The sequence below is a fragment of the Gymnoscopelus microlampas genome (assembly GCF_963454915.1).
Source record: "Gymnoscopelus microlampas genome assembly, chromosome: 11".
Taxonomy (NCBI): domain Eukaryota; kingdom Metazoa; phylum Chordata; class Actinopteri; order Myctophiformes; family Myctophidae; genus Gymnoscopelus; species Gymnoscopelus microlampas.
The window spans coordinates 10,181,866-10,209,107 of record NC_139948.1 but is presented as its reverse complement, the minus strand read 5'-3'; the positions used below and the strand labels follow the sequence as shown (position 1 = coordinate 10,209,107).

The 27,242-nt window shown below is 41.5% G+C and overlaps 2 protein-coding genes across 3 annotated transcripts in view; one reads left to right on the top strand and one right to left on the bottom strand.

Annotated features, from left to right (window-relative positions):
* LOC311055707 (uncharacterized protein) overlaps positions 1–27,242 on the top strand; it is a 269,023-nt gene that overhangs the window by 90,636 nt on the left and 151,145 nt on the right. The gene's annotated exons all lie outside the window — the stretch shown is intronic.
* mvp (major vault protein) overlaps positions 6,543–27,242 on the bottom strand; it is a 21,047-nt gene continuing 347 nt past the window's right edge. Inside the window, exons 2-18 of one of the 2 annotated variants that reach the window (XM_084073079.1) lie at positions 25,726–25,805; positions 23,081–23,241; positions 21,144–21,339; positions 19,623–19,743; positions 19,077–19,208; positions 18,399–18,493; positions 18,067–18,303; positions 17,150–17,275; positions 15,034–15,270; positions 14,214–14,449; positions 12,649–12,846; positions 11,975–12,119; positions 11,228–11,439; positions 9,884–10,000; positions 9,242–9,368; positions 7,331–7,519; positions 6,543–7,004 (exon numbers count right to left, since the gene is read on the bottom strand). In XM_084073079.1, coding sequence (XP_083929205.1) covers positions 6,885–7,004; positions 7,331–7,519; positions 9,242–9,368; positions 9,884–10,000; positions 11,228–11,439; positions 11,975–12,119; positions 12,649–12,846; positions 14,214–14,449; positions 15,034–15,270; positions 17,150–17,275; positions 18,067–18,303; positions 18,399–18,493; positions 19,077–19,208; positions 19,623–19,743; positions 21,144–21,339; positions 23,081–23,241 — 2,649 coding nt within the window. In that variant the 5' untranslated portion in view covers positions 25,726–25,805 and the 3' untranslated portion in view covers positions 6,543–6,884. The remainder of the gene's footprint in view (positions 7,005–7,330; positions 7,520–9,241; positions 9,369–9,883; positions 10,001–11,227; positions 11,440–11,974; positions 12,120–12,648; positions 12,847–14,213; positions 14,450–15,033; positions 15,271–17,149; positions 17,276–18,066; positions 18,304–18,398; positions 18,494–19,076; positions 19,209–19,622; positions 19,744–21,143; positions 21,340–23,080; positions 23,242–25,725; positions 25,806–27,242) is intronic. The other variant, XM_084073078.1, reaches the window with a different exon arrangement.

The window sequence follows — 27,242 nt, the reverse complement described above, 5'->3', positions numbered from 1 at the left end:
ACAACTCACTACCTTCAACAGTGGAAACAACACGGCACACACTGTAGATTCACATCAGTCTTCAATTCCACACCCAGAAACAGCCACTGAACCACCCAGTCATTGGGTCTCAATATGACAGTAATAGAGCAACAGCTTGAATCACATAAGTACACAGCATACAACACAAGCAGCAGCAGCAGCAGCAGCAGCAGTAGCAGCAGCAAAGAAAAAAAGGTTCCTACCTTGAGTCGTCTTCTACTTGACTTCATCAGTTGTGTAAGCGATGGTCAGGGTCAAACTTTGAAACCCATGCATAGAGATGCCCACCTCTCTCTAGTCCGTCCACGGGCAAGCCCTCCAGTGGCGTCTCCAGTCATCTCCATCCTCCATACAGCCCTCGCCAGTACGTACTTTCCTGTCCTGGGAGCAGAGGAAAAAAACATTATTTCAAACGATTGTCAAAAATATTTTACAATACAAAAGCTTTTTTTATTTTTTTATCTATACATTTAAGAACCGTAAGAAATTGTGAAAATGGCAGATCTACAAGCTCATAACGCGTTGCGACACGTTGTGAGATTTGAAGTTTGGGTCCTGGCCAGAGCCATAAACATAGTTCAGAGATGTGTGTTTGGGTGACTATTTCTCTATTTGTAACAATGCTAAGTTCTTGGCACTAACTTTAATACCATTGGAAAGTCTGTTTATGTCCCTTTTAAATGTTGCCCCATTTGTCAAAATGTTCATGGGTGCAACCAACATACAGTCATTTCAGCTGCTGCTCATCCCACAAAATCATACCACAAAATCCCACCATTTAAAAGGTATAAATAAACAGGCTTTCCAACTGTATAAAGGTTATTGCCAAGAAGCACAACAGTGACATAATCTACCAAACACACATTTCTGAACATAGCCTACTTTCAACCAATGGTCATTTTTTTCTTTTACAAGTTACAACACATAGCCTACATGCAGCCCAGTGGTTTTCAACCTTTTCAGGCTGTGACCACCAAAATAATCATATTTTAACTGGTGACCCCCAAAATAATAATATTTGAACTGGGGACCCCCCGCCCTGACAAGCACTTGGAATTTTAGGAGTTGAGGCATTACATAGTAGTTTGACTCGGTTCCACAGATACATATCGTGAAAATAGACGATCTACAAGCTCACAACGAGCCTTGTAGATACGCTTTTTTCAAAGAATTTGCCTTTCTTGTATTATTTGATAATTTGGCCAATTTTTATAGTATAGTTTGTTTATCACTTTTGATGCAGTAATGATCTTTTTTAAAGGTATTAACAAGGTCTTAAAAGTCCATAAATTGTCACTTTACTGTCATTTGGGGACCCCTCAAAAATCATGTGGGTCCCAACCCACAGGTCGAGAACCACTGTCTACAACACAAGCCTACACGAAGGTTTAGCTGAAACACACACACACACACACACACACACACACACACACACACACACACACAGAGCTTGATACAACAACGTTTACACATTAAACAAACGGGTGGGGATACAGTGTTTGTTTGTGTGTGTGTGTGTGTGTGTGTGTGTGTGTGTGTGTGTGTGTGTGTGTGTGTGTGTGTGTGTGTGTGTGTGTGTGTGTGTGTGTGTGTGTGTGTGTTTTTTTATACAACACTGTTATAATAGTTAGTACACCGTCCAGAGCTACATTATGAGGTAAACTGGTGGTGGTGGTTACAGTTTTAATAGAAATAACACGACGTAATTAAATGCAATAACAACATAAACTGTGCCCTATTTTCTCTCACTCTATCCCTTCTTCCGTAAGAAACAGATCAGTGTTGCCAGATCTTGCGAGAGAAACGAGCAACCATGGTCTATGAAAACAAGCCCAAAAGAAGCGACGACTGCTACTTGAAAATACACATGGCATCTATCGAGCTTGTGTAGATCTGCTAATTTCAACAACAAAAATGCTATATTTTCAAAACAAATCTTTGGGGAAAATAAAGGTAATTTGGGAATATTTTTTTAAACAGTTTTAACAACACAAAACTTGTGTGGGGGTTCCCACTCCCTGGCACAAAACATTTTCAGATGGGGGTCCGTGGACAAATACATATTCATCTGGGGGTACCTGACATGAACATGGTTGAGAACCACTGGTTTAAACAACATTAGGAAAAAGGCCAAATAAGCAACTACACTTTAGAAAGAAGCCCAAAAAAACGTATAAAAAGCGGTCATGGCAACACTGCGTAACCAAGTTTCCACAAGTGAACTTGATTCATTCTAAAAGAGACCGAGCTTTGAGCGCCCTCTGCTGTGAAAAGAAGTCGTTAACGTCCTTCTATTTTTTTTTAGAATCTTTGATGCAGTGGTGGAAATATGACCCAAATTCTTTACTTAAGTAAAAGAAAAAAAATCAATACTGCAATGTAGAAATACTCTGTTACGAGTAAATGTACTTGAGTAAAAGTATTGGTATCAAAATGTACTTTAAGTACCAAAAGTAAGAGTACTCATTATGCAGAATGTCCCATTTCACAAGTTTTCAAATGTATACAAATCTTTTGAAAATAGCCGATCTACAAGCTCACAACGAGTAGTGGAGTAGAAGTAAAAGTACTGAAAATTGGAAATACTCCAGTAAAGTAAAAAATACCTCAAAACTGTACTTAAGTACAGTACTTGAGTAAAAGTACTTAGTTACTTTACACCACTGGTCTCCAGTAACAATTGTTGTAGCACAGAGATGTTCTAACGAAATTAACCACCTAACTTGTTTGGACGCGAAATCGTTTTATTTAAACCTGCCGGCTGTGTGACGTAGACAACCGTGACGTCGGTCCGACCTGCTGACTGGTTGACAGGTAGCGTTGCCACATAATGCGAGAGAAATAGGCAACCGGGTCTAGGAAAACAAGCACAAAATGAAGCAACGTTGCACTTATAGGCCACATGAGCACTTTAAAGTAAACCCATAAAAGCATCGGCTATTTGAAAATAGCAGATCTACAAGCTCAACAGCGTTGTTGTGAGCTTGTAGATCTGCTATTTTCAAAAACTCTTGCAACGGTTGGAACGTTCTAACGACACAAATGCTCCCTGGGCAAAAATGTTTTTTCATGAACATATTTGAAAACCACTGGTTTAAATAATAATTAAACATTTAGGAAGCAAGCCTAAATAAACAAACACTTGAGAAACAAGCCCAAAAATAACGCAACTACCAATTTTTACAAGCAATTTTACGGGAAAACAAGCCCAACGTCGCTTATAATAAGCCGATATGGCAACACTGTTGACGGGCCTTCTGATGGGTCGCGTTGAGAATTTTAAAAAAACATGGTGCCAACTGACAATCTCTCATGTAAATTACAACTGCCAAGCGTTATCAAGGAATATGTTTGCATGTTTATTAAATAAATGTTTGTTATGGTTTGATTTCAAGGTTTCGGTTCGGTGGTTAGTTTGAAATAGGCTGAGCAACGTCACAATGTTTACTGTATTACGAAAGCTACACTCAGTTAGCTTGCTAACTTAGCAACGACAGTAGTCCTACATTCCCTAATAAATGACTGCAACACACGACCATCTTTATCATACTGTTAGTAACCTGAAATAGTGTAACCAAAAGTACAAATCCCCCACTCACTCACTCACTCACTAGCCTACAGTGTGACACACTTACCCAGCTTAGAGCGTCGTCTGCCGGCTAAACGGGTCGTTAATTCTCCTACGCAGTTTGGATATATCCTCCATAAAGTTAAAAAGTTGCCCTGCTTCGAGCGTCCTTTGCCGGCTAAACGAGTATGGAGAACTGCAGTTTGGATGGGTATCCTCCATAAAGTCCAAGTTCGACAACGGTCGTCGGGTCCGTGGCTCCAGCAGGTAACAGCTGCGAGGGCGAGGTGCGTCTGAGTGTAGCCGCTAAACGTTGGAACTCAAACGGGCCGCACGTGCTGTGACGTAGTAGCGTAACCTTAACGTCCAATGATTGGTTGACGGGCTTTCCACTAGCGGTCACGAGATCCACACGTGCCACTCTGACAGCGCGCACCTGGCGCGCACGTGTCACTGACAGCGCGCGCATCATTAAACAAGGTTGCTAATAGCAACCGTGGGTAAAATCGAAGCGAGTAAAAATACTTAACAGCTGTTAAAGTGAGTAGAAATACTTTACAGCTGTTAAAGTGAGTAGAAATACTTAACAGCTGTTAAAGTGAGTAGAAATACTTAACAGCTGTTAAAGTGAGTAGAAATACTTTACAGCTGTTAAAGTGAGTAGAAATACTTAACAGCTATTAAAGTGAGTAGAAATACTTTACAGCTGTTAAAGTGAGTATAAATACTTAACAGTTGTTAAAGTGAGTAGAAAGCTATTTAAAAATAGCAGATCTAGTAGAAAGCTATTTGAAAATAGCAGATCTACAAGCTCACAATGTGTCCCATCGGGATGCATTGTGAGATTGTACTAGATAGATTTTTAAATGGCCGAAATGTATATAGGGCAGAAGTGGTTAATGTATGTTTTGTAATAATAATACAAATCTACAAAGTAACTAGTAACTGAAGTTTTCAAATAATTGTAGTGGAGTAAAAGTACAATATTTGCCTCTGAGATGTAGTGGAGAAGTAAAAGTATTGAAAATTGTAAATACTCCAGTAAAGTAAAAGTACCTTCAAATTGTACTTAAGTGCAGTACTTGAGTAAATGTACTTAGTTACTTTACACCACTGGTATCTATCTTTGTTGACTCCGTGATCTATAGTGAGTGTGTCCCCTTTGATTAGGATAAAGAATGGACTCTTCACAGATGTTTTTTTTTACTGTGTCATGGACAATGAAAGTTTATTTCATGGAAGTAAAAGTGATATTTTTCTATTATTATTGGTCCTGTCTAGAGATTCAATCTCCAATGTATTTTTTTTTGCATCACATGTAGACAGTGTGCACGTTTGTGTTGCATGTCAGCATACTTGGCTGTGGTCATTTTAAGGATGGCCAGTAGAGGTCTCTATTGTAAAACAATATCTTGCTGTTGCCAACAAAAGTGCACCTTCTGTAAGACTGTTTTATCAGGGTTTTTCAAAGTTGGGTCATTGTCTTGGATGACTCTTGCAATGAGTAAATCATAATACGCAACTTTGCAATTTTGTTATATTTGCAGTGAAGCTTGCAAGCCTTACTCATTAGCGGGACCTGTGATAGTTGTTTTATTTACTGTGTTTTTGCTCTCTGTGTGTGTGTGGGGTTGAACATACTTTAATACAAAATCTTAAGGTGTGAGCAGCCCTGCATTTCTTTTAACTCTTAATGTCCTTTTGAAAATGTATCTATTCTTTAGTGTCTTGGCGTGTTTTAATATTGGGCCTCAGTTTTATTGTTTGTTGAATCATGTTGTGATTTCTGTGTCTTCCAGGCCTTTAATCTTGATCCAGGAGACTGAGTTCAGAGGCCATCTCTAATGCCAGCCAAGCTAAAGAGGTACAGAGCTATTGGACTTATTCACTCAAACGGCAACCTTAGAGTTACGTAGACCTTCACCAATGAGGCTGTATGTGAGAAGGCAAATGTCCCAGCTCAGTAGGACCTCACTTGCCGCCTTCAGCTCCCTTGGGTTAAGTCAATCTAATGTTTGATTCAGCCCAAACTGCTCAATATGAGAATGGGCCAGGTCATTGTCTGGCAAATTTACGTTGAGCGAGTGGACGTGTTGATGTTTCTAATGTCAAGGAGAGAGGAGCATCCCTTAGATTTAATCACTGAAAAACTGTTCATTCATTTGTTTGTATTGGCGTTTGAGTTGGAAATATTCACAGATTCTAACTTGCATGATCAATGGCTCATAAGCAAAACATAGTTAAAACACAAACGCCTCTTTCATACCGTAGTATTGTAGACAGCCTAATATTCATTACATACACTCCGTGCTCACTCATCTGTACATATTGACCAATGTTATTTGTCTAGCTTGGAAATTGCTTTCTAGCCTGTTATCAATGGTAAGAAAGAGTTTGTTTTAACATGACATTTTAATGTTATTGATCACAAAAGTTCGATCTCTTTACCATAATTAGTAGTCTTCATATATTTATTTTTATGAAGAAAATGTGCACATCTGTATTCCCGTTTCTCCACAAATTAAATAATGGTTTGATTGATCAAACCCTCTCACCCTAACAATGGACTGTTCTGCCCCCTCCGCTCACAGAAGCGAAAGGGCTACAGATGCCTAACATGAACTCAAAGTCCAAGTTGACTAATGAATTCCTCACTGTACATTATTATTGTTTTATTTATTAGTACCTACAGTATGCTGCTATCCACACCTATGCATTCTATCGTTCTTTCTGCATTGGATTGATGCCATTAGTGAATTTCTCTTTACTAATCCATCCTTTAAAATACATAAAAATGCAACAGTAATGTGACCCCCCCGACCCCCCATCCCTAAACCTCATTGTTGGTCATGCTCTTTGACCAGTATCACTATAGGAAGGAACAAGTCTAAAACAGCCCTGTTCATACAAAATGCAATGTTGTTGTATTAATTAAATCAAACACGTCAAGGTGTTGCAGAATAAAATTTTATTCAAACATTGCCATTTGAAACATACAATAGAGTTGAACCTACCTACAGAACCTTGAACAAGAAGCAATTGACTGCTGTAGAAAACATGAGTGCTGTATACAGTATAGAACCATCTCAAAGAGAGGCAAAGAGAAGAGTCAAAAGGCCCACATATAAAGTGAACAAGGCTGGAACAGACTGGTTAGAAAATTAAACGCCTTCTTGCATCCTTTCAATGAAATCAGGAAGAAAATGGATATAAGGTGCAATAGAATCTAAACACAGACAGCCACACAATCTCCTGAAGAGAAGTGAAGAGGAAGATGAGTTGACTCATTCATTCCTCACTGACCCTGGGTGGACAGCGCCCCCAGGAGGCCATTGGCGGTGGTGAACAGGTTGATAGGCGAAGAGCCGTCTGTGATCAATGTTGACTTCAGCCCCAAAGACTGAAGAAGTTTGACCTGGAGGAGGGATGGAGGGAGGGGGGAGAGGGAGAGATAATAAAGAGGTGTGGGTAAAGTTATGTTGAGATTGGATGGTAACTACAAGGTCTAACCATGTCAACTGGCCAATTCTATAACAGTCCTAACCTGATTTCTCAGTAATCAGGGTGTTTGTGGCCACGTAAAAAATAAAGCAGATTTGTCTTTTTGGTGGGATAATTTAGATTTTGTGTTTTGGTAAGATACTGTTTTAGTCTACTTATAATAATTATACGTGTTAAATGTAAATACACAAATACATTTATGTGAAAACAATTAAACAAAGCCATTGTGTCAGTCTGTACCTGCATCTCAGGCCCAGCCCGGGCCATATCCTTAATGGTTTCGCTGCCCAGACTGTCCACCATCTGTTTGAAACGCTGGCTCTCAATCTGGGCCAGTTTCTCCTGTTTGTCAACCTCCAGATTATTTACTTCCTTCTTGTAGTTCAACTCCTGTTCCCGAGCCTTGCCAAGACGCTGCAGCTCTCCCTCCTACACACACACACACACACACACACACACACACACACGATTATATGCGTGTGTAAACAAGCAGAGAAATAAACAGAGATGCAGATTTCTGATCTGGTTACTACACCTCCTGCCCCTAGATTACTTAGATCTTCCCAAAAGCTCCTTGCAGTTCCCCAAACAAGCCTTAAAACTAAATGTGACCGGGCCTTCTTGGTTATTACCACACTTGGAACAATCTTCCATTGCACATAAAGTCTAGCTCCACCATTGAAATGTTTAAATCCACCCTAAAAACTCACCTCTTCTCCATTGCTTTTAGTTCAGTCTGAGGGCAACTAACTTATGTTCTACTTTGACCATTGAATGTATTTCAACTTTATATTGTATTGCTTTTTATGTTCTTTTAATTATGCTGTATTCTTATGAAGCATTTGTTTTTTTTGTTTTTTTCTTTTACCATGTTGCATTTTATGAGGTCTATATGATGTTATTTTGAATGGAAAGCACTTTGGGTCAACTTGTGTTGTTTTTAAATGTGCTATACAAATTAAGGTGATTTGACAGCCCTTTGATGCTACCGATTTATGACAAAAAAAACTATATTGCTCAAAACAAATGCAATTAAATACAAAAACATAAAGAGTTTGATATCAAATTGCCTCATTATACAACAGTTCCAACCAAGTAATTTACTTGACATGAGTGCTGACTAGATAATGAAAGCACTGGGACTCTGAACTGTATGCATCACGTTAAACGTTAATTACATTAACGTTATCTATCTTAGCTTAATCAAGCTGTGATGTTAGCGTTGTTGTGTTGTAAGCTTGTAGATCCGACTATTACTGGTGAATGCTCCCCGCAGTTTAGGGGGCACTAGGGTTCAAGTCAAGTGGTTGACTCATCAGAATCACATATCTTCTGTCGGGTGGAAATGTCCAAAATGTTTACTTTTCAGGATTCAAATAGAAAAATAGCACCAGTAGCAGATCTACAAGCTTGAAGTCTTGTATGTCTTTTTGAAAATAGCCAATCGACAGCACGTCAAGCTTGTAGATCTGCTATTTTCACTACTTTCGTGCGACACAAAAAAACATGTTGAAATAATATGGATAAACAAGGTTTCTGCCCAACAGCAACGATATACAATACACAACCTCTAGTGTGATATACAGTACAACACTCCCTCTCATGTGATATTGGTGGCAGCACTGAGAAACTATTGATCATTGCGATTATTTTATCAATAAGATGAATTGGACAAACAACAAATTAATGTGAAAATATTGTAATAGATTTTTTTTATAATCACACAAACAGTGGTAATGGGACATATTGTGAGCGTGTATATCGCCTATTGTATTTATTTTGTATAATAAAATCACAATGAATGTTCCCTTCAATTCCATGCATGAGTGGTGATCGGTTCCACTATTCTACTGAAACTCTGTGAACCCCTCTTTGCAGAAGTTATTGTAATATTTAAAGTCCTGCTTATTATTGTAGGTCTATATAACCAGTGTCATGAAGCATCGGGGCATTACTTCACGCGTTGTGATGCATTGTGAGCTTGGAGATCCATTGTCAGCTTATATTTGAACATTGAACATTTTGGAGTTGGCTGGTTTCTGCCCGACAGCAGAGTTATGCATTTTTGGTGATAAAAATGTCTTATCAAACAAACACCCTCATAGTTACAGTTGCTCCCTCCCCCACACAAACACAGACAGTGGTACGTACAGCCTCAATCCTCTGGGCCTCTGCCTTCAGTTTAGCCTCGTTAACAGCTGCTTCTCCCTGGATACGAGCTGCCTCCGCTCTGGACTGAGCTTCAGCCTTGGCAGCACCTGTGCTCTCCACCGCCGCACTGGAAAACACACACACACACACACACACACACACACACACACACACACACACACACACACAGCATGAGTCATACTTCCGTAACTCCATTATTATGTGAATGTTAAGAAGTAGGCTATAAAAATGACAAATCACAGCTTCATCAAGTGGATAGCAGTGGCCACATTTTTTATCAATCACTCAGCATGAACTATAAGTGAACTAAACTCACAATGTGTATGCCTTTTTTATTTGAATAATTTAATACATAGCTACTCTTTTAATTCCCCCTCAAAATGTTTTTGCGACAGAAGCAGCAGATGTTAACAGTGCTGCGTAACTACAGTACATGTTACAGTAACATTACTTAATATAGCCTATAACTTGTAGTAGAACTGCTGTGCATAAGCAAAGCAAGGCGCACGAATGATATTCAATTCACACCATGTGTACAGAGTGTGTGATGAGATATTAGAGGTTAACAGGTGGGTACTAATGATCTTTAAAACATCATGAGGAACGTGAGCTTGTGTTCACCTGAGAGCCTCCAGCTCCAGCAGTTCCTTCCTGGCTCTCTCTGCCTGGGCCTGGTCTGTGATCTTCTGTCTCTCCAGTTTACCTCGTGCCTCCTGCTCCAGACGCTCTGCCTCGTGGCTGCACACAGTCACACATTTATTTTTTATTTTTATTAACGCTAAAAACTGGCATCTTCATTAAGCCTATACATTGTGAGTAACTTGACTTCTCCACTCCTGATTAACAGTATCCACACTGTGTGTCCTCTGAACACAAGTTGTGATCAAGTTAGTAGAAGTTTTTAGGTCATTATCTGTGGTATGTCTGCTTCCTAAACGTCTTTTTAATACTGCAATAGTGAGGGGAGATCAGAGCGCGTGAGAGAGAGAAACTGCAGCCTAATTAATTCGATTTGCATTTTCTTCTGTTGTATTATCAAATGTTACATGATCAAATTCATGCACCATTTTCTTCTTTGAAGGGTGGGGGGCTCTTAGTACTGTATGTGATCTAGTGTCCCAGTGCTCTGACCTAGTTTTAACATGAAAGAAACCAAGGGGGGTGGTGTCTGCTTAAAGACCACGGCTCCAAAATAACACATCCGCCATTTGTTAAAACATAGTTGATTGCATAATATTCCAACATTTTCTTAATGTGACAATACATAAGTGTTTGACAGTCATAATGGACCCATTATATTGTTGCTGTTGGGCAGAAACCTCTTATCTCGATTTTAACTTTTTGTGTCAGAGTCAAAAACAAAAGCATCAAAAGTAGCAGATCCGAAAGCTCGAATCACGGCACAAAGCGACGCGTTTTGAGCTTGTCGATCTGCTACTTGTGCCGTTTTTGAATTTGAATCCTGACAAGTAACAGTATGGGCAGGTTTCCACCCGACAGAGACTTTATGCATCCTACTAGAATTTAAAGCAGTGATTCTCAACCTTTTTAATTTGAAGGATTTGATAAGATTTTTTTTTATCTCTCGGACCACAATCTTATTGCAAATCCTGTACTGTCAATCTGTATTGTAGGTATAGAGATAACAGTGAAGCTCAGATCAAAACAGACCGTCTTGTACGTTATCTAGTTGTATTTATTTATTTGTGGGTACATGTAATAATGGTGAAAATGAACCATCAATAATTTATTTGGTGACCCCCGGGAACCCCTGGGCGTTCCTGGCTGGACCCCATGTTGAGAACCACTGATGGACTGCTGTTAGGGAAACATTTCGAAGAGCGTGCGTACAGTAAGATCCTTAGTTATTTGGTTCAATGTGGACACACTTTGGAGTTAAATGAACACTGAGGGTTTTACTGTGCGTGTGACGTGGTACAGTATGTGCGTGTCTGTGCTTGGTACCGTGCGGCAGCCTCCTGGGAGTTGGTGGTGATCTCGATGGCCAGCTGGACGCTCTTCATGAGGGCGTCTCGTGTCCTCTGGTCCACCGGCTCCACAGACTGGATGTCCACACTGCTGATGATCAGGTTGTTCTGGCCGAAGCGCAGGCTGGGACGCACCGCCAGCTTCTCATCAAAGCCGAACACGGCAGAGCAGATGATACGGTTGGAGTTCTGCAACCAAAAGCATAGGAAAAGGTCTTTAGATGCCATTTAGAAGCACCCCTATAAAGCCCTTCAATACATACTGAATCCTACATATTTGTTGCACAATGGGTGCACAAAGAATTGAAACTCCTGATTAACAGATGAACCATCGGGTCAAATTGTTGATATGGAAAAAGAATCAATCAATGTATTCATAATTTATATACTATAAGCATTGAATGGTCACATGGCGACAGAAAGAGGACATGAGACTATTGTGGTTACAATCAATGACTGCAAGAACCTTATCATCATATTACCGACAGGGCTAAGCCTTCTAGAACTGTAAATCTAATACATATGTCATCATTAAAGTAGACCAATCACAGCTCAGCTCATCAACATCGTTGGTGATGTGTAAGCATTGTTCAAAATATACTTTATGCATCACTGTAGCCAATTTAGAGAACTGTCTGAAAGCCTTATCAATTGGCACAGGGAAAGCATGACGCATGCCATTATTAAACTTCTGTGTTAATTTTAAAAGCTCCCGGAGGCAGACCTTGTGGAAATCGTCAAACTGCACCGAGGCGACGGCTCCTCTGATGCGGGAGGCGACGGCCTTGCAGGCGTCCCCCACAAAGTCGGGGACTGAGAACAGAGCTGCTGCCTCGGCAACGTCTGACCGGTTCTTCACTTCAAAATGCCTGAAACGCAGAGGATGGGGGAGGGACGCAAGGAGTGAGAAAGATAGTGATGTGTTGAAATATTCCATTAAGACCACCTACTGTAAGAGATGCATTCAACAGACTAAACATGCTGGCCTCTCATCTAGGGCAGTGGTTCTCTTTCATGTCAAGGACCCACAAATTGATAGGCATTAAGCTGCAAACCCCCATTTGAAAAGATTTTGTGCTAGGGAGGAATACAAGAACGCTCGGCCCGGGTCGACCTCGGAACAGTTGCCACCAGGTATTCCCAAACGTAACCTCAGTAAAACTATGCCTAACCCTAAAAAGGATTTCTTTTGGCTATTCGAAAATAGCAGATTTACAAGCTCATAGCGTGGCACAGAGTGCTGCGCTATGAGCTTGTACAGTATATCAGCTATTTTTGAATAGCCAAAGAAATACTAAAATTGACACACACGTTCCCGGATTGAATGGGTTAATCTGGCGTTTTAGCAAACCATTATATCCATGCATGAACCAAAACATTGCGGTGTTGTGTTTTTACCAGTTGTAGCTCAGCTGGAGCTGTAGGCGGGCGTGGTCCGCCGTCTCGATGACGATGATGTCAGTGAAGAAGTCGGGTCCCAGCAGCAGACACGCGGCCTTGATGACATTGGCCCTCTTAGGTTTGTCCCCAGACAGCGACAGCACCGTGAACTGCTCGTCCGGTCCCAGCATCACCATCTCTGGACCGAACACCACCCTGCGAACGCACGGAGACACAGGTCAGGATCTTCAACTCCATGATGCTTAATGTCAGCGGTTCTCAAGCTTTTCAGGCGGCGAAACCCCAAAAGAATCATATCTGAACTGGAGACCTCCCTCCCTGACAAGCAAAAGCATCATCTTGTGGTTGAGAACCACTGCTTTATGTAGTGGTTCAGTGATGGACAGCGGCCCTGAGCCAATCAGCTCCTCTTCCTGACACTGAGCCATCATTTATCTATCAATGTTTCCATCTACAAAAATCGCTGTCCATCTATCAAACGTGTAGCAATGCAACACATTGTGAGCTTGTAGATCGGCTAGTCTCACTACTTTTTAAACTTGAAATAAAAATAAAGAAATCAGGAAACGAAAAAAGGGGATATTTATTCGCGACCCATAAAATAAATGTGCCCACAACCCATACATGGGTACCAACCCACTGTTTGGGAAACAGACCTATAGAGTGAGGGGTTCAAAGATCCAATCTTAAACCTCCCAATTTGCTCACAGACGATTTGGGCCGGACAGATAATTTAGCTGGATGATTCCAGGAGTGGAAAGCGACTGACAAGCAGCTAACAAGGAGACAAACGTGAAGTGAATGAGAAGACTGTGGTGTGTTGCACAGCTGAGGTGGTCGATATGTGGCAAGAACGTGACCGTTTGTTCTTTGCTGCATTGTTCCGCCCGGGCCTGATGATGGCCTGGTGAAATCCTGCAGTGTGTGATGCTGATGCGCCATCATTTTAAAATCTTGTAATGTGTGCATGTTTAAGATTATAGAGAAGAGAATCTTATCACATTATCCTGTAGTGTGGGATGCAAACAGACTTCCAAATCTTTTAAGACTTTAAAACTCCTGTAGAGTGAGCTGGAATTAACACAGCAAAATCCACATTGTTAATGTAAAACGACCATCTTGAAGTTTTTAAGATAGAAAAGCTGCTTGGCTTACTCAATCAGCTTTTAATCCATTTCCTGTGATGTATAACCTTAGTTCAACCATTCAGGGTGAGGTTTGATGACTGGATTATCCCTCCATGATCACTCGACGGCAAGCAGCCGTCAAGGCTGCTTGCCGTGCAGAGGGGACTTTTTTGACTGTGAGTCTATCTAGGGGTGAAACTTTGCTTTTGAAATAGCTAAAATAGCCGAATAGTCTAAATATAGGCTATTATTGTGTGACACCATTGTAAGATGAACTATAAAATAGGGCTTAAATGGTTAATCAGAGTAATCAATGTCGTTTATTATTATTTTTTAAATCAATTAGAATTTAAAATCAAAAGTACCTCAAAATTGTACCCAAGTACTGTACTTGGGTAAATATACTTTATACTTCTCCACCACTGCTATGCATACCTGGCCTTCTTCTCTCTGTAGTCGTAGACCTGCACAGCAGCGTTGTGAGGCACTCTGTAAGACACCACCCTGGTCTTGTCCCTGACTATCCCGTCTGCTCCACTGCTCCGGTCAGAGCGGTCCGCCAGGGGGTCTTTGGTGGACAGGAGCAGGGTCTCCACGTTCTTGGGCAGCTCCTTCTCCCACAGCTCCTCGTCGTGGGTCAGCATGTAGCTTTGGCCGATCATCGCACGCACCTGCAGAGTTTGAGAGACACAGGGTGATTGGTCAGACAGTGGATGTGCCTGTGATTTACATAGCAATTTACACACTTTCCCCACTGTGTCGCAGAGACAAAATCGCAGAGATCCATTGTAAAATGACGCTTCCAGCACTGTATCCAGTGGCCGGATTTTAACATTCGGAACTCCGAGCGAGTTAAGTTTATTCCTCCGAGAACTTTATTTGTTTCGGCAAGACCAGCCAAAAAAGGTTGGCCGTCAGATTTACCTGCTACAAACTCTACAAAATACCCAGCTCTGTGCCTTGCTCAAAGGCACCCACCTCGGTGGCCTCCACTAGCCCACTGTTTCTCAACATCGGGGTCGGGGCCCATCAGAGGTCATATGGGTCTGTAACTCAAGAGTGTATAAACGGAACCAAACTGACCTTCATGGGTCAATTTGTACATTCTCACTAAACACTGAGGATTTCACATTGTAGTCAGAAAATGGTTATCACATGGGGGGGGGGGGGGGGGGTCACCCTGGGGTAGTGATGAAATGAAATGAAAAAGTTAGGGAATGGCTGCACTAGCCACCCTTTGGGAACTGGTGATCACCTTTCCGGTCTTGATGTCTCTGACGTAAATGCCCTCGTTCTCGTCCAGTGGGATGGCCGTGCGTTTCACCATCACCTCCACGGTGGCGGGGGGGACGTACTCGATGGGACCCCGCAGCATCCAGCGGTCCCCGGGCCGACGCAGGACTCCGCCGCTCCTGCGTGAGCGCTTGGCCCTCTGTGTTGCCAGCTCCTCCTCATCCTTCTCCTCCTCCTCCTCTTCCTCCTCTTCCTCGCCCTGGCAGAGAGAACGGGGGAGAGACGTGAGGAGCGAGAGAAGGGTTAGCGTGGCAATGCACCGGAGGGAGGGAGGGGAGGCCGGGCAAGGAGGAGGAGTGGGGACGGGAGAGATGCACTGAGGGAACGCAGGAGGAATTAGAGGAGAGGAAAACGACAGCAGGAAAGAACAAGAATGAAGGGGGAAAAAATTATATGAAAACAGAAGTCCAGGCGAGTAGGAGAGGCAAAGTGTCAGAGATAAAGTAGAGGACGGAGAGAACCGGAAGAGGGGGAGAGGAGAGTAGAATGATGGGGTTTGAGAAAAGGGAAGAAAAAACGAGAAGAAGAGAACAGGAGTGCAATTTATCAGACAAGTTAGGAAAGGGAAGTTGCTGGAGCAAAGGACAGAAGAAAACATTGGCCTTAGTAGTGGATAGGTTAGCGGGACAGTAGCCTGCATGCATTGCCTCTCAGTTTACTAAACCCCCCGTCCCAGATGTTTACCTTAACCACACCAAACATAACAAACTTAACAATGTTTAAACTAATGCCTAAGCTTAGCTCATACGTCTCTGGCTGTTTGCACAATTTATCATTGGCATATCCTGGCTGCAACCCAGAAAGAAATGATCTTTGTCCTTTAGATTCTTGATGCATCCAAAATTCCATACTACCATAGTATTTAGTATCCCAAATGTATGAGAGATGATTTAGTATGTCCGAAAGCTTGGTAGGCATTCAATAGTAAAGCAATGCGACAACACAACAACATTAACCAGAAATTACATGGACAGTGACCATGCCTCTAGTGCAACGTCAACCTTTGATTAAATAAATAAATGCATCTAGAATGTAGTCATTTGTTGAAAATGAGGACAAAGGTTTAACTATATACAAAGCTCCTATACATGAAACCAGATGGCCACCAGATGGGGCACTTTCCTAAGATTCCATGTGGATCGATGCCAGGTGATTATGTCTGAAATTAAATGTACTTTGTGTATGCACTATGCACTCTAAGTATGCTGAAAAATAGCATCCTGATTAGTATGTAGCATTAATCAGCGTATGTGATTTTGGTTACAGCCCCTGTGTCTCTATGGCCTTCGTTGTTTCTCAACCTAAACGCATATCTCTTTGACGTGTATGTATTTAAGTTGCGTGATGAAGGAGCATTCTGTTCCTTTACACAACCAGTTGTACCAGAATGACCATTCAAACCGGCAGAGAGTACAACTATGTTTGTTCAAACTAAATACTTTCCCACCCCCAGCAACCATTTACCATTCTTTACATGTCTGTAATCTCATCCCACACCATAGAGATAGAGCAAGAGGACAAGAGCAGGTGTAAAGATAGCCAACAAAAGACTAAAGTAGCAAGAAATGAAATAACAAAAAACAGGAGGGTGTGGACCTCCCTGTCCAATCTTTACTGGCATTCACAGTATGAGTCAGGGAAGCAACACTTTTTTTTTTACGTCAATACCGTTTGCTCGTGTCTGTTCTCAGCAAGATACCAAATAAAAAAATGAAAGAAATTGACAAGCACAACTGCTTATTTGCACACATTGACATCAAAACTGGACTTACTGAAATGTTATCACAGCTTAAAATAAATCTGCTCAGGTGGCACTAATTGCATCTCTTTCACTCACTTCTTATTTGCAATGTTGTAGTCCTCAAAAGATGGGTTTTCATCCATTCATAGCGTCATATACTAGCTAGTAGCTATGGTTTTCACTTGCAGTTGTCTAAGCAAAATGTTGTAGTTGGGTGCAAGGGGTCTGAAGGGGTACCTGTCTCTTGATTAAAATTCTTAAATCAGTGACAGGGGCTACTGAAGCCAAATACATTCGAGAACCACTGCTGTAGGCCTTGCTCTCCACCCCTCCTCACCTGCTCGGTGTCAGTGAAGGCCTCCACAGCTCTGAGGACCAGGCCCTCCTCTTCTGACAGCACGTACACGTCCTGGATGCCCTGATCCAAATGCTCCCCAGGCTGTAGGAAAAACGAACGCTCGCCCTGAAACACAGGAAGACAGCAGAGAGGAGGAGGGGGGGAGAGGAAGAGATTTACTAGGCTTCAAAGTGAATGAGAGATGAGACTGGCCGAGTTCAAACACGGGGGAAGCTTCTATTATAATATGGTTTGTCTAAAAAACATCAGTCATGTGCGGATGTTTCATTTAACAGTGATACTATCATGGATGATAGTATCACTGTGATGCAGGCGTTGTAGAAATATCAAAGTGTACCAGTGTTTATATGTACGTACGGTAATAATTCCATCAGAGAGATTAAGGCAAAAAGAATGGAAACGGCCACCTTATCCTGATTACCTTATCATGTTCAAGCCCCCTACTGAACCAACTGGACCCTTAGAGGTCTGTTGCTCTGAAAGTGTCCAAATTGAACCAAATGGACCCTTTGAGAGTGCAAGTGGAAACTTGACGTTCATTTGGTGGAAACTTAGACGCATGGATGGATTAAAGCTAAATAAAATGTTGTACTGTATGGCCAAGTCCTAATGTGCGATTTGTGAAACCGTGTGAGAGGAGCCCCCACCCACACCAGCGCTGTTCCCTAAACAATTAACACAATATGTAAAATGATGATGTTTTAGTAAAAATGCTCTAATCTTAAAATAATAACCGAAAATAGCTTATCTACAAGCTCTCAATGCGTCTGCGACGCATTGAGAGCTTGTAGATTAGGCTATTTTCACTGAGCAACATGCTTCCGTAGACTGCTATGGAATCCAAATGACATCAGCCGTGCCGACTGAGAACTTTAATCCATGTAGACGTCCAATACCTTCACCACTCTCTTCTGGCCCAGCTGGGGCTTCCCGTCTGCGCCCACAGGGTCCATGATAACGCAGTACTGCCTGCTGGTCAGCGTGGTCACGTTGACCACGCCCACCACCTCCTCAGCCACCGAGGGGATGTGTGCCTCCCTGTCCGCAATGGTGACCAGCCACTCCTCCCCCGTATGGCGGTCGCGCCCGCCCGCATCCTTGAAGGGGCGCAGAGCGCGCACGTGAAGCGCTTTCTAAAGGACGGACGGAGAAAGAGACAGTTTTCATAAAGCATAGATCTCAGAGACAGAGAGAGACAGACACAGAGACACAGACACGCTGTGGTTACCTTGTCAGTGAGGATGAAAGCATTGACAATGTCAATAACCTCTTCATGGGCTCCAGGTAAGTATGCTCCTACCTTCCTCACCAGCCATTCCTCACCTAGCGCACACATTTTGGGAAGAGTTTCCAACACAGTTAAACATTTTCAAAAATAGCAAAAAAAAAAAAAAAAAAGCGATCTAGAAGCTCACAATGTGTCACGATGTCACACATTGTGAGCTTGTACATCTGCTATTTTTGCTAAGTACATAGGGCTTAAGTGGTTGAAGAACGATTACAGTCTTCAAACAATGATAGCAGTATTTCCCGTTACTAGTTGGCAGTTGGTGAAGGAATGTCGTCTTCTGTTTGGAATTCTAGAGTATGTTATTATAAAACTCAGAATGACCATGGTACTTACAGATTGTTTTAAACGTTTCACAGCCTTCCATTACAACACACATGCTAGCCAGTTTCACTGTGGCAAGTAACTATGCTCTTTAAAAAGAGCACGCTGTGTTTAACGAGTGAAACTTTGAGTAGCCTCATCCTGCATTGAGTCACCTACTTTATGCATTATGATATGAGTGCGTTATATCATACTAGTCTTAATTTAACTCTGGGAGGGTTTTCACATTGGATCAGGTGACGTGCTATTCTGTTCTATTCCACATAGTGTTGGGTGTCGTGTAGCACACAGTACCGGTGACCCTGCGGACTCCGCCTCGGTCCACGCCCTCCTTGCGAGCCCTCAGCCGGATGGCCTGGTTCTCTCTGATGACCGTGGCCTTGATGGTCTCCAGCACCGCAACCTCCTTCCTGGGGATGTAGGTCCCTGTGGCAGAGGGAGGGCTCACATCAACTGCGTTCACTTACACCAATTGGACATTAAGCGACAATACTGTGGCAAGTTGTTGCCATGTGAGGTATTAGGAGGATGGATTGCACAGTCGTATCTAGAGTTGTGTGATGTTAGGTATTAGACAATCTGGGAGCCCATTCGGTGACTAAAATAAAATGTTGTTTGCTCTGGGGGCACGACTTCCTTTTTTGTGTTTAACAGTCTCAGCAGACTCTCTTGAGGGATTAGGTATTAGAGGATGGATCGTGGCAGAGTGGTATCTAGAGCTGGGTGAAACAAATGCAAAGTGTTTCTGGTATACAGAAACACTGGGGACATCCCCTGGAACCTCCTCAAGGACCATTGGGGGTCCCCGGACACTACTTTGAGAACCACCGTTCTACTTACCAGGACCTTCGAAGAGCCACTCGTCTCCTGCCACTCTCTTCTCTCCTCCCTCCTTAAAGTCCAGCAGAGCCTGCAGCCTCAGTGCAGTGTCAGGATACACTATCTGAAGAGGGGTTACGTCCTGAAAGAGACAAGCGTTCACGTCACACACCATCACAGAGCCCAATATGTGAAGCCTGGTTTATGCTTTGCTGTACGATGGCGTCTTCCACTCACAATGCGCCACGAGCTTGTAGATCTGCCGTTTTTGGTGCAGGACACTGGCGTGCAACGAAGTATAAATCAGGCTAAAGCTTTGTATTGTTTGAGTTAGAGTTATCAGCTTGCCCAGTGTTGCCAGGCTTATTGTCCTGACAACACTTTGCAGTTTGAAGTAAGGTATTGTCAGGGCAATAACCCCGGTAACGTGTTCCAATATTTAGTACCCAGCTGTGGCCAGGTTATTGTGTGGGTGAAATAGGCTCTCTGTCCTGCTCTTGAACTTTATATAGTAGGTCATTCAATGGCTTTGTTGCACAATACTGATTGCTCATTTAGGGTATTCTGTTGTAGCAAGTTCACAAAAGCAATTAGTTGAGCCATGAAACGGTGCTAAAATATTGTATGCGCTTGTGGATATGGGATTATGTCAATTATGCACATCTCTAAACTAAACCAATATTTCATGTCAACCGTACATAGTAATGATATTTAAAGGATCATGCAAGACGGAGCTCGTCTTTGACTTACCTTTCCCTGCTTATCAGTAGGTCAGGTATGGCTTTGTGCCCATACTGGCTACCTCATAAAATGTGTTGTAAATGTCTCTAATCTGTGTGTGTGCTCATGGAAGTTTGAATGAGCACTTCTGTTTTCTCACAGATGTACGCCTGGAGTTGAACAATGCACATCTGTGTATCATCTACCACTGGTCACTGAGCTGCACCATTAGAGCAACGGATGGTTCAGTGCCTTGCTCAAAGGCAACTTCTGTGCCTTATATTTACTTTACTGGAGTATTTCCAATTGTCTATACTTTTACTCCACTACATCTCAGAGGCAAATATTGTACTTTTACTCCACTACAATTATTTTAAAACTTTAGTTACTAGTTAATTTGCAGATATAAATTACATTATAAAACATAAATTAACCACTTTAGTCCTATTTTATACCTAGGATATTTGAAAATAGCCGATCTATGAGCTCACAACACGTCGTATCGCGACGCGTTGTGAGCTTGTAGACCTGCTATTTTCAAACATTTTAGTACTTTAAGTACATTTTGATACCAATACTTTTGTACTTTTACTCAAGTACATTTTTTATTCCGGACTTTTACTTGTAACACAGTACTTCTACATTGCAGTATTGATACTTTTACTAAAGTAAAACATTTGAGTACTTTTTCCACCACTGTGGGGACAAGACCTCGTCACACTCCCTGATGGTAGTAAATTGGTCCAGGGTTCATGGATAAGGTAACATTTGTGTCCCAGTGCTAAACCAGTGAGGAACCATTCCTTTGGGGCCTGCACCCACCTGTTGGATCTCCTCTCCTGGGTAGAGGGGGAAGGGGTCCTGGGTCAGACGGATCTCTAGGTCGGCGTGGCGGAGCTTAGCCTGCCCTGCCTGGTCAAACAGCACCTGATCGTTGTCGTCACGCGCTACAGGGTTGATGACGACGCAGTAGTGGCGTGGTGGAACCATGGTCATGCGAACGGGACAGAACAGCACCCTGGGAGTGGAACACAGAGTCAGACACATACAGTAACACTCACACTGCCTTGTGGCCATTTTAGCTTAACAATACATACTGGGGCTCTGTCTCATTAACAATGAAGCTTCCCATTACGTGGTTCTGAGTTCCTTATTATCAGGTACTGGTTTTGACCAAGAGGTTACATGAATTGAGACAACCTAGCATGCTAGTGTCACGTAACTGAAGTAAACATCACACTGCCTCTGGTTTCTACGAAGATCAAGCCTCTTGCAACAGATGAACTGATAGACAGGATGACATAGACAGAAGATTAAAACTATAATTTGCATTTAATAACATAAATAACCACATGTCTTATGGGATATCCTACTCTGCCAAGGAACCACTTGATGTTTCCTCCACATGTTGTCAAATCAAGATGCCCAACTAGGATGCATCTGTACCATTGTGGATTTTGTCGACTAAAACTATGACGACAATTTTTCGTCGACTACCTTTTTTCATTGACAAAACAAAAACTACATGAAAACTAAGCTACTAAAACTAAATATATTGACAATTTCGTCAACAAATAAAAAATAGACTACAATGTTAGGGAGGGACTAGTGGAGAAGAGATCCAGTAGAACTAAGACAAGTCATTTTATGCTTAGTTGCGCTCGGGTGTTGCGTTCTGAAAATAGCAGATCTACAAGCTCACAATGTGAGCTTGTATATCGGCTATTTTCAGCATGCAACCAAGGTAAAATCAGCCATTACGACGCCATCAAGGCCCACCAAAATACATTTTAGTCGACTAAATCAACTGTAAATTTAGTCGACTATATAATGTTATGATATTTAGTCGACTAAAACTAAATCAAAATTTGCTGTCAAAATCAACACTAATCTTTGTAAGAATTGTAACTGTACTCACAAAAACAGTCAGAACTAGCAGACATGTTCCAACAGACATGACCTAGGAAGCTTCCTTGCTAATGAGACACTGGCAATGTGATGTTCATGTGTGAGACATGATGAATTGCATGCATGCTGTTAAAGCAAACACAATATTTGCTGTTTTAACACGGTTTACCCATGGTCAACTCAGCCTGCTGATGCAATTATTTTGATATATAGATTCAACCTCTTTACGCACCATAAACTTTATTGACTGAGATTTTCCAACGCGTGCTTTTGACACAGTGTGACAGCTCCATGAGTCTCTCACATATGGAAGGAACCCATCTAAAATTAACATGGTTGGCCACAGAAATCCCAGATAGAAGCTGTACGGAAGCAGCCTCCCGTTTTGAAAATCCTGCTGCTTTGTTATTTGTTAAGTTACTGTGGCGTTTGTGTGCAATATAATCTGGGTGTGTGGAAGCAAATCAGTGTGAAAATGAATAAGGAAGTTGAGAGAGTGTGTTGCTGTGTGTACACACACACACTAGTGGTTCTCAACATCGGGTCGGGGGACCAGCAGTGGTCCCTTAGGGGTCTGTAACTGAGAGTGTACAAACGGAACCAATTTGTTCCATTTGAACAAAGTTTTAACACCACTGTTCTAACTGGCAAAGGTGCCATCATATTACTTGTCGTGTGCGTTATGGAGAGAGCATCCTCTTCGTCCAGTGCATTTAGGACACAGTCCTCTATAGGAAGTACCTTATCCAGAGGTGGCATTGGCCATGCTGATCCTGTGGGTTCACAAAAAGTTCCCCACAGATCTGTGGGGAATGAAAGTGCCAGGCTACCGTATCCACCCTGGCCCTCACCTCTCATTGTCCTGGCGGATGTAGGTGAGCGGTCCGATCTCCACGCGGGCGATGTTGGTGTTCTGGTCCAGCACGTGGATGTAGTGGTGAGGCGGGATGCGGATGATCGAGCCCTCCACATCAACCTCCGGCCCTCGGTTTCCTGACTTCTTGGACGCCATCTAGGAGGACAGAAGAGATGTTGCAGTCACAGGTAATAAACAGCATTTCATCGCTGTCTGTCTTTTCAAGAAATGTAAAAAAAAAAACTGTGATCCAATGTCATTATTAGATCGGTTATACTATTCTGTCTTCGCTATTGTTAATACTTTTCAGTGGTTAAATATGCATAAAACACACAGGTTTAACTACTTTTTGGGGCATTTCATTAAAGGCAAAGTGATTTGTGAGCTTGTAGATCGGCTTAGGCTTAAGAAGGTCCTCTTTGTAAAGCACAATCTGTCTGTCTGGGTGTGGTACTGATGTCATTTGTGTTAATCCATCATTTGTGTTAAAAGGACACATTTTGTACAAAGCGTTCTCTGTTCATGTCAAATACTGCAGATGACAGCTAAAGTGCAATGCATCTTCCCCACATGGAATCCTACATTGTCACCTGCAGTATTTGACATGAGCGAGGAGAGCTTTGTACAGAATGTGCCATTAACCTTTAACACATGGACACTCCCTTTAGGTATGAATATATATACACATACCAAAAGGAGGTGGAGGAGTGGTAGAGGTGAGTACAAGGCTATCATGGTTAACCCCTCCCACCCCAAGCCTCTTGGAACAGATGAACTGATAGACTGGATTTAGTGTGGGGGGCAGAGAGCCAGCAGCATACACAGATTCACCCTCCCATCACAGAGGACCAATGGACTCAGTCAGTCCTTGGTGCCAGAAGCCATGAAGCTGTACAATATTGCCAATGGCAGCTCCACTACCAGTCAGCAGACTAATGACCAATGTGTGTGACTCTTGCTCACACTATGACTTTTCTTTCATATTTTTATGCTCTTGGCCTTCTTCTATCTGGCTGGATATTTTATTATTACGAAAATACATGCATGTCATATGTTGTTTTCATGGCCATTTTGACATATCACATGAAACCTAGCATCTCTATTCTGGGCAGTGGTCATAAGTAACTAAGTACATGTACTCAAGTACTGTACTTAAGTACAATTTTGAGATATTTGTACTTTACTTTTTCCAAATTCCAATACTTTTACTACTACTCCACTGCATCTCAGAGGCAAGTACGCATCTCAGAGTACTTTTACTCCACTACAATTATTTTAAAACTTTAGTTACTAGTTACTTTGTAGATTTTGATTAGTATTACAAAACCTACATTAACCACTTCAGCCCTATATACATTTCAACCATTTGAAAATAGCCGATCTACAAGCTCACAATGCAACCCATTGTGAGCTCGTAGATCTGCCATTTTCAAAAGACAAGGGAAAAAAGGAGGGGACCAGATATAGACCCCTGGGGAACCCCCGTTAATGAAGTACATGGGGTTTAAGTGGTTAAACCAGGCAGAGAGCTGGTGGTTTTACTTTGAGGAAGAAGAACGGTTGATTGCAGAGAAGGACACAGGTGCACTTCCTAAGTGTTCCTTTACCTTTAACACAAATGATGGACACACCCTTTAGGGATGGACACACTGTACTGCACAAACACGCCTTCTGCTCAAACAAATCGGAGCTTTACATAAACATTACACACCACCGCACATTTCACACAAAGCATCCTCATGAGGAAATCTACCTTATGCATTAGTGCCACACACACACCCAGACAGACAGGTTGTCCTTTAAAAACAGTAAACAGAAGCTATTGTGGAGCTACAGACGATCGATCAGACGATTCAAAAATAAAGAATAAAAAGGACAATACTTGTCAGACAGTCAGAGGAGCATGTAGCTCCTTGTAGATTATTATAATTGCATTTTTTAAATTATTGTAAAGTGATCACTTCTGACAGTTGACATTAACCCTAGCTTGTCTGAATACACTGACAAATTATTGTCTAAACCCCAAGTAGTTTAATATAACACTGGATAGGTCCATTAAAAGGAAAGAAAGAAGATAGATTAAAGCTCCAAAGCAAGATAAATGAAGCAAAGCTACTGTGCTTTAACGCTTCATGATGAAAAAAACGTTAATAGACTGAAACACAGTCTGGTTGAAATCCCGAATGCGTTAGCTTTACAATCAGTACTTCAATAGAACTAATGATATATGTGAATCATATTTTGTCCCAGTGAAACCGTCTCAGAGATGTTCACTACAGCGTGTAGTTAATCAGATCTTTGGTTGTACTAATATGATCTGATTTGAGTTCTAAAGTCCTGTCAATTATATAAAGCAAAGTTGAAACATTTAAACGTTTCCACAACACAGATTGCTTTATTCATGCATTAATCAGCAGACACATTTAAAGGTAGGGCAACAGATAAGGCACAACTTATGATATCTGCATATAGTCTAGTGACTCCAGTCCATATCTACAACAGTATGTCCCATGTTCATAACCAGCTATACTATTCATAACCAATGCTCTGGCACTCTTTCTACCGTTAATTGCTACATTTAATGTATGGATATTCATACGAGTATCCACTTTATTTATAAAGGACCTTGGGTGAGTTTACCTGGGTGGACTTCTTCCACTCCTGACACGGAAAAGTACTCAACTGGATGACTCCTGAGCCAGATGTAGCTGTTCAACCACCTTTAACAAATTCCAAAATGTATATTTAACATATTCGTTTATGAGAATGCCCAATTATAAGATACTATACTGTGTTTCCTTTCCACATTATTTGAATTTCCAGTGTTGTCACATTATCTGTTGCCCTGTCCTCCTAAATACTAAATACTACCAACTCTCAACACAAAACAACAGTGCAGTTTTAGGATAGTATGTGCAGGAAATCTCACCTGTGGTTCTTTTGGTTGAATGCAAAGCAGGCCAGGCAATGTCAGCTCAGCCCAGCATTGCAATAAGATACCAGCAGAGCTAACCTGTTTTGTTTTTTGTTTGACTTAAAACAAATACTTTAATTCGTTTTACATTATTATAATTGAAGAGAAAATACTAGTTTAAGTATTTACAAAATTCAAATCTCTGCATGCTCACTAACACATTATTTGAATGATTTGTGCATGTCATCTACAACTGAATAAACAGGCATGCAAACAGCCCCGAGGTGAAAAGGGTGACATGTTTTTTTCGGGTCAGGTGTCACACAATTTCGATTCAAAACGGCTATTGTAGCTGAAAAGCAACAAGTTTGCATCTTTGAATAAAGCAGTGATGGAACAATATTGAGTCAACATGAGAGTAACTACTGACCCCTTTCCAGTGGTGGAAAAAGTACCGACATGTTTTACTTAAGTAAAAGTATCAATACCTAATGTAGAAGTACTCTGTTACAAGTTAAAGGCCTGTGTTCAAAATGTTACTCGAGTAAAAGTACAAAAGTAGACCGGCCATTTTCAAATAGCCTAGGAATAAAAGGGCTAAAGCGGTTAACGTATGTTTTATAATGTAATAATGTATGTCTTCATCTTTATTTTTAAACATTTGAAAACTGTCTGCATAATGAGTGCCTTCTACTTTTGGTACTTTATGTACATTTGATAAATACTTTTGTACTTTACTCAAGTACATTTTGAATTCCGGATTTTTACGTGTAACAGAGTATTTCTACATTGCAGTATTAATACTTTTACTTAAGTAAAAAATGTGAGTACTTTTTGTCTTTTTCCACCACTGCGTAGTAACATCATATCAGGGCGGGGGGGTTCAAAGTGCGTCAACTCAGCCCAGCCCTGTAATAAGACACTACACTGGTTTATTGCACTTGAGAACAGATACCTGACATTTAAAATAAATAAATAAATAAACAATTATATACATTTCAGAACGTTATCGCCAACCCTGTTCTCGGTGTTTACCATAGAATAATCTGCATCAATTTAAAGAGTTTTAATTCATTCAAAATCTTCAATTTAAGCAGTTATATAGACCAGGCATTCAGTCAAGTGCTAAGTTTTAGACGTATGTAACATAATAAACACCAAGTTAATTCACTGTATATGTTATGATAAACAAAAGATGCCTCTTTAGTTGCGTGACTTGCAATACTTTCATTTTCAATCCCCC